The 8132-nt window shown below is 37.0% G+C and overlaps 1 protein-coding gene across 1 annotated transcript in view; it reads right to left on the bottom strand.

Moving 5' to 3' along the window:
• Positions 1-380: 380 nt before the first annotated feature.
• The window catches only part of LOC111141984 (transmembrane BAX inhibitor motif containing 4), a 28368-nt gene continuing 20616 nt past the window's right edge, over positions 381-8132 (bottom strand). Inside the window, exons 6-7 of the mRNA XM_022494886.1 lie at positions 1198-1243; positions 381-650 (exon numbers count right to left, since the gene is read on the bottom strand). Of these exons, the coding sequence (XP_022350594.1) occupies positions 444-650; positions 1198-1243 (253 nt within the window). The 3' untranslated portion in view covers positions 381-443. The remainder of the gene's footprint in view (positions 651-1197; positions 1244-8132) is intronic.

Here is an 8132-nt window from a genome sequence, read left to right as displayed (position 1 = left end):
AAATCTAACATTAATTAAGGGAAAATTTAGATAAAATCACTAGACACAGATAAACTGACTTTCTAATCTACCCAGGAAATTATTTTTCAATTGCAGATAAACAATCTACATATGGCAAATTTAGGATTGAAAAAACTGAAAAACAGAATTTTGGTATCTCCTGAGAATCCAAATCAAGGATTTAGAAATGGGACACCATAAAGAATAGTAAGATTTATATTATTAGTATATAATCTAGTAATTGTATCACATATTTAATATATTACACATAATCAGAATTATTATAATCCCTTTTATACAACAGTAATACAGATACTATTATACTATATAATAGCTCAGAAGTACATAGCATACGAAGAAAGTCACAGAAGTATTTAATAGTTAATTTTATCTCAACCTTTATTAATGAATCCACATATAATGTTTCCACATACTGCTTTCAATCACTTTTTATTAATTGCTTCCAAAAACCGCAACACATGCATGAAGAGGTTGATGACATCCAAGTAGAGGCTGATGGCAGCTAATACATACTCTTCAGGTGACAGCCTATGCATCAATGAGTGTGTGTCATAGATGATGAATCCACAGAAAAGAAGGGCTCCCGTGGCAGCCAAGACCAACTCCATTGTTTGACTATAGAAAAATAACTATAGGCAAGAAATTAATAAGTTTATATTTAAGAATCCTATTAAGAATACTTAAGTTACTTGCTCTTGAGTTACATATAGCTATATATATATTTAATAATGTTTTACAGTTTGAAATGCAAATGTTAAAAGTAGAAAAAGACAAGGCAGGTTCATCATCATTTCTGTTGGATGTAAAGATGAATGGATGAATTCATTACATCCTTTCTATGCCATTACCCACAACTCTGAACAGCAGCATTCCAAATATAAATTATTTAAAAATATATTTCTTTTTCAGAATTGTATGTGCCACTGGGAGGTTAGTAATTACAAGTAAGGGCCTCTTTCTCTGTAATTTAAGTCACACGTTCATCTTTCTCTCAATCAATAATATTAACATAAGATTTTGATGTTTTTAAGATTATTTTTCACAACTCTATATAAAAATGTTCCAGATAATTATAACTAAGTGTCCTAGCATAAGAGTACCTCTTACAGTTTTTGAGATTATTTATAGTGACATGGCCAGAATTATAGTTCAAGTTACCAATTTAAAACAACTTACCTTCAAGATTCCTGACAAGCACAAAATCCATAAAACAGCAAACAGTCTATAAAAACAAAATATTAGTAATTTAGAATATTGTTTCTTTACAAGCTATGTAAATGGATGTAACATTTACTGAAGAAATAAATCCATCCTGGTATTTGCCAAAGAATAAGTAAAATATAAGAGTTCATAAACATACAATGAAATCTACAAATACTCAGAAACTGAAAAAACAGCCATCCACTCAACATTTGTTTTTATGGTGAACAAAACTAATTGAAAGTACCATTTTTAAAGTTTTTGACTGGAATACAAAGAAAATATTGATATAAGCAGAAATATCACTAGAAACATTTTAAGACAAGGACCTAGAAGACTTCTAGAAAATATATACATGAACAAATGAAAGATAACTGCATTTTTAAACCAAATAACAACAGCAAATTAGTCTGTGAACATGCATATCTGTTAAAGTCCCCCATGTACTCCCTATTTTATTTTAATGTATTATAGAAATTAATAGACACAAATAATAAATTTGCCACTGGTATAATGAGTTACCACTCATATATATTATATATAATGTATAGTTATTATAATAAAAAGTATTAATATATGACAAAGGACACCTAAGCAATCAGTCCTTTGTTATCAAATATGTCTTACAAGCCCACACACCTGCTGCTTCAGACCACAAGGAAGTACTGGGGTCAAATTTACCCTCCCTCCTTACATAAAAACCACACCAAACATATGACTGAACAGCAGGCAGCACAGTACAGTAATTCCTGAGATAAGGGAAGCAAGGAAGGTAAGCTCTGTACCTGACCCAGCTACAAAGTGTTTCCAGACCATGAGAACCCATATGAAGCCCCACAGTCTCCCTGAATTGAGATGGTGAGAATTCAGAGGTCAGAGAGGCCACAGGGGGCTAGAATTTGTAGAGCAAAGTCCCAGAAAGGGGAAAGCTATAAAGAGAGCTAGCTAGCTCTGGTGATATGCAGAGAATTCCCTTCAAGTCGTTAGCTGAGCACAGATTAATGCATACATATGAAGAAGTGACAAAGCCTGCGGGAAGAAACACCATGGAGAAGCAGGCAGAACAATCCTCAAAGCCCATACAGGGCCAGAAATAGTTCATGTCCACCCCAGCCAAAGTGGAAAGACTTCCTAAGACGTGGGGCTTTGAATAATTCTTAGAAAGTTACTGTCTCAATAGAGTGGCCAGATTCGCCCTCACCTAAATGTTGTTCTGGACCCACCTAACAAGTGTGTAAAAGCAAGCGTCAAAAGGTTCAGACAGTTTCCAAGGAACGTAACAGATTTCTAGAAGAGTAAAACCAACATATTTAAAGGAAAACAAAAAAACTCACTACCCAACAATATAAAATTTACAATGACCAGCATCTAATAAAAAATCGTAAGGCATGCAAAAGAATGAGGAAATATGACCTATGAGAAAAATTAGTCAATAGAAACAAATTCAGAAATGACACAATGATAGAATTAGTAAACAATGACTTTAAAAAAATATATATTCCGTATGTTCAGGAAGGTAGAGGAAAGCATCATCATGAGAAGAAAAATGGAAGACATATATTTTTAAAAGACACAAATTAAATTTCCACAAATGAAAAATATGTCAAATGAAAAATATTCTGGTTGGACTTATAGACACTGAAAAAGAAAAGATTATCAAACTGAAAAGAGCAATAGACATTGACCAAAATGAATCCCAGAGAGAAAACGGGGCGGGGCGGGGGGGATAAACTGAGCATCCCATGAACCACAGGACAACATCAAGAAATCAAGAAGTCTAACATATATGCTGAAGTCTCAATAGAGAGGAGAATGAAGGGGTACATAAAAATGTTTGAAGAAACAATTCCTAAAAATGTTCCAAGTTTGGTGAAAACTTTAAACTGATAAATCCAAGGGCCAGAAGAAACATGAAAAAAACCACACCGAGGAATATGATAATCAAATTACTAAAAATGTTAATCAAATTACTTAGAAAATATGAAAGGTGGCTGGAGGATAAAAGACACAATGTACCAAGAACAAAGATAAAGAAAAAAGACTTCTTGTCAGAAAATATATAAACCAGAATACTAAGGAATGGCATCTTTAAAATACTGAAAACAGAAAAAAAAAAAAAAAAGACCTAGAATCCTACACTCAGCAAAAATAACAAATTCAAAAACAAAGTTGAAATAAATATTTTTTTCGGACATGCAAAAGCTGAGATCAAGACACCACCCAGCACTATAAGAAATATTAAAAGGGGGCACCTGGGTGGCTTAGTTGTTAAGCGTCTGACTCTTGGTTTCAGCTGATGTTGTGATGACCTCAGGGTTATGAAATCAAGCTTCCCATCAGGCTCCTTACTGGGATGGAGTCTGCTTAAGATTCTCTCTTTCCCTCTTCCTCTGCCCCTCCCACCACCCCCCAACTTATGTGCATGTGTACTCCACCCCCCCTTTAAAATAAATACATAAATAAAATCTTTTCAAAATAAAATAAACATTAAAAGGAAATTGTTCGGGCAGAAGGAAATACAAGATGGAAATGTGGATTGACACAAAGAAATGGAGAACAGAAATGACAAAGTAGTGGGTGAACATAAAAGACTTCAACTATTTTTAAATCTCTTTAAAAGATAATTTAATGTGGGCACCTGTGTGGCTCAGTGGGTTAAAGCCTCTGCCTTCGGCTCAGGTCACAATCCCAGGGTCCTAGGATCAAGCCCCGCACCAGGCTCTCTGCTCAGCAGGGAACCTGCTCCCCCCATCTCTCTCTGCCTGTCTCGCTGCCTACTTGTGATCTCTGTCTATCAAATAAATAAATAAAATCTTTAAAAATAAAAAAAAGGTAATTTAATGTTTAGAACAAAAATAATATTATGAGGTGTATATGTGAAACTAAAAGTCATAGCCACAATAGCACAAAGGTAGGGGAGAGGAGATGTAACTATGCTCTACAGGAAATGGTATATATTATTTCCAGGTAGACTATGGTGATCTAAAGATATATAGGGATGCCTGGGTGTCTTAGTCGATTAAGCATGTGCCTTTGGCTCAGGTTATGATCCTAAGGTCTTGGGATTGAGTTCTGCATCTGGTTCCCTGTTCAGCATGGAGCCTGCTTCTCCCTCTGCCTGCATGTCCCTCTACTTATGCTTGCTCTCTCTCTCTGACAGATAAATAAAATCTTACATGTATATATGTATTTTTTAAGATTTTATTTATTTGATTGGGCGCCTGGGTGGCTCAGTGGGTTAAGCTGCTGCCTTCGGCTCAGGTCATGATCTCAGGGTCCTGGGATCGAGGCCCGCATTGGGCTCTCTGCTCAGCAAGGAGCCTGCTTCTCTCTCTCTCTCTCTCTCTCTCTCTCTCTGCCTGCCTCTCCGTCTACTTGTAATCTCTCTCTGTAAAAAAAAAAAAAAAAAAATTAAAAAAAAAAAAAAAAAAAAAAAGATTTTATTTATTTGAGAGAGACAGACACAGAGAGAGAGGGAACACAAGCAGGGGGAGTGGGAGTGGGAGAAGCAGTCTTCCCACTGAGCAGGGAACCCAACGCAGGGCTCAATCCCAGGACCCTGTGACCATGACCTGAGCCAAAGGCAGATGCTTAATGACTGAGCCACTCAGGTGCCCTATATATATATATATATATATATATATATATATATATATATATATATACACACATATATAAAAATGCACACACACACACACACGTATATATAAAAATACACACACACACACACACACACACCCTGTAGGGGCAGCTGGCTGGCTCAGTCCATTGAGCATGCAACTCACAGGTTCGAGCCCCATGTTGTAGAGATCGTTTCAATAAAAAAACTTTAAAAATCTGGAGGAAGAAGAAGAAGAAAGGAAGGAAGGCAGGCAGGCAGGCAGACAGGCAGGCAGGCAGGCAGTATGCTGTTTACAGTGTACAGTATAACCTAGAGTAGTGCTTATTTAAAAGAGCTATAGCTAATAACTAATAAAGGAGATAAATCAAATCAAATAATCCAAACAGAGGAAAAGAGGTACAAAGAACAGATGGGACATACAGAAAGAAACCTAACGGCAAGATCGGAGGCTTAAATCCAACCAGATCAATAATAACATTAAGTGTCAGTGGTCAAAACATTCTAAGAACAGAGATGATCAGACTGGATAAGAAAAAAAAAAGCAAGAGCCAACCATACGCTCCCTATAAGAAAACTATTTTAACTATAAAGCTACAAAGAAGCTAAAAATAAAAGGGTGGAAAATGATATACCATGTTAATGCAATCAAAAGAAAGCTGGAGTAGCTATATTAATAACGTAAGTTTCAGGGCAAAAATATTACCAGAGACAACTACTTCAAAATGACAAAGGAGTCATCAAAAGGACATAACAATCCTAACTGTTTATGCATCTAAAAACAGAACTTCGAAATAACATGAAGCAAAACTTACAGAAATGCTAAGAGAATCACACTCTAAATCCGTAATTGTAGTTGGAAATTTCAGTATTGCTTTGACATTAACTGGCACAATGAGCGTGCAGGGATTACGAATTGTGCAGGATACTTAAATAATACTATCAACCAACTTGACGTGATTGACGTTCATCACTCGTCCAACAGCAGCACAATATATTATTCTCTTCAAAAAACATTTACCAAGTACCACAAAATGAACCTCACACTAAATGTTATGGGACTGATAACAAGCAAAATATGTTATTTAACAACACAAAAATAAAATCAGAAATTAAGTATACATAGTATTGTAGTCGCACGCGGTGAACTGAGGGCATGGTGAGGTTCCAGCTGTCAATTCTCATGCTGGAACAGCCACAGAATTTCTCTGGATACATGTGGAATACCTACTTAGAATGAAGTATCATGCCACCACATAGTATAGGTCCTTCAGGATTAAAATGGACTCAGGACTTACTTGGACTGACTGACTTACAGGACTTACTTTTTCATACTTAAACTGCACCAAGGAGTGTGGGGAAGGTGGTACTAGGAACTATAACGTATCTGTGGTTTTACCCTACTCTCTGGATGCCTGCACAAGATAGAGGAACACCGGGTCGGTGGAAGAAGTCGATCACAGCAATAGCAGCTCTTAATGAACAAGCACAACAGAGAGGTATTGTGGGCACAAAGAAATGAGAGAGCTAGTAGAAGGCGTAAGAAAGAAAGTCAGTCACTGGCATTTAAGATTTCTTCAGCACAACAATCTCTAGTGGTAACAAGCTCCACGATGCAGCCATGGCAGGGAAATGAATAGTTGCTCAAGAAGAGCTCCAGTTCAAAAAAAAAAAGAGCTCCAGACACACTGAGAAGCCAAGGTGACAGATGGGCCTCACATGTAGTTCAATGCTAAAGTCTTTAAAGAAGGAGGATGGGCTAGGGCGCCTGGCTGGCTCAGTGGAAAAGCCTGAGACTCTTGATCTTGGGTTGAGAGTTCGAACCCCATACTGGGTGCAGAGGTTACTTAAAATTAAAATTAAAAAAAAAAAAAAAAAAAAAGAGGGAGGCTTGAACAAAGGGCATCAGTGGCAGTAATGGGGAAGATTGGGAAATGTGTACCCAGATACTCAAATGTTAAAACATAAGCCTTAAAGCATTGAATTTCCAGCATGCTAAGGAAATAATGAAAGCACAAGGAGACTGGCGCAGTTTTCAATACTAACCCCCCACTCGAAACTACACAGGGTGTGGGAGAATGAGCAGCTAGAGAACAGTGTTCTCAAGGAGGAATCAAGTTTCAGCTGAAATAAGAAGAAAGAATATTATTAATATTATTATTTTTAGGATTTTATTTATTTATTTAACAGACAGAGATCACAAGTAGGCACAGAGGCAGGCAGAGAGAGAGGGAAGCAGGCTCCCTGCTGAGCAGAGAGCCCGATGCAGGGCGCAATCCCAGGACCCTGAGATCATAACCTGAGCCGAAGGCAGAGGCTTAACCCACTGGGCCACCCAGGTGCCCCAAGAAAAAAGAATATTATTAAGAGATTGAAATATAGGCAAGATTGTTTACTAGAATGGGATTTCTAGAGACTATACTAGAATGGATGGGAAGAAGCAAACAGCAAATCTCCCATCATATATACCACATGAATGTGTATCCCCTCCAAAACACGAAAAGCAAGAAGTAAAAAAACTGCTGACTCTCCTGACATCACACTTCATTCTAATACAACTAGTTAAGCATCTTGCACAATTGTTAGTGTTGGCTGACCACTTATATTTTATCGCAATAGAGACTTCTGGTAATCTGGATTACCAGGGGGAAAGGGGGAAGAAAAAATGTTTTGCAAGAGCTTTTGTAAATTTTTAGTGTTGTAACAGGAAAAAAAACCAGAAGATGTTGACTAAACGTCAACAGGAAGCCATTGTGAGCTTAGAAAGGAGTATACACATTCTTACCAGGTGAGGGCAACACTGTATCATTATCCTAACATAAAAAGCTTCACCCTGTATATTTACTAGTTTGAAGAAAAATACAGGTTAATCTACATAGGTCAAGAAGTTTTTAAAGATCATGCAGATATCACCATCACCTGGGTTATTTACCCTATTTCTGCCAAAGAAGTGGATGGTCTTGGTAATATTTATGTTAAGACAAAGACCTACATAATGTAGGCAAGTTCTATAGCATTCATAGAGCATACAAGCCTAGCCTCTCTAGAAAACTGGGGAGATTTTTTTGGGCATTCCCTTCCTTTTCAATATAGAGCGGAAGCAAATGACTCAAAGCCACCTTCCATCTCCTTGTATGTTCTCAAAGTATAGAGCCTGGCTTTAGTTAGTACTCAGAGAGATGTCCTCTCATCACCCTCCATTTTATTTTTATTTATTTATTTTTTTTAAAGATTTACTTATTTGAGAGTGCACATGCACTAGAGAGAGAAATGTGAGTGGCGGGCGGGGCCA

The sequence above is a fragment of the Enhydra lutris genome, unplaced genomic scaffold, assembly GCF_002288905.1.
Source record: "Enhydra lutris kenyoni isolate GAN:26980312 unplaced genomic scaffold, ASM228890v2 scaffoldscaffold7, whole genome shotgun sequence".
NCBI classification, from domain to species: Eukaryota; Metazoa; Chordata; class Mammalia; order Carnivora; family Mustelidae; genus Enhydra; species Enhydra lutris.
Note: the sequence above shows the minus strand (reverse complement) of the source record. Positions and strands in the feature narration are given on the sequence as shown.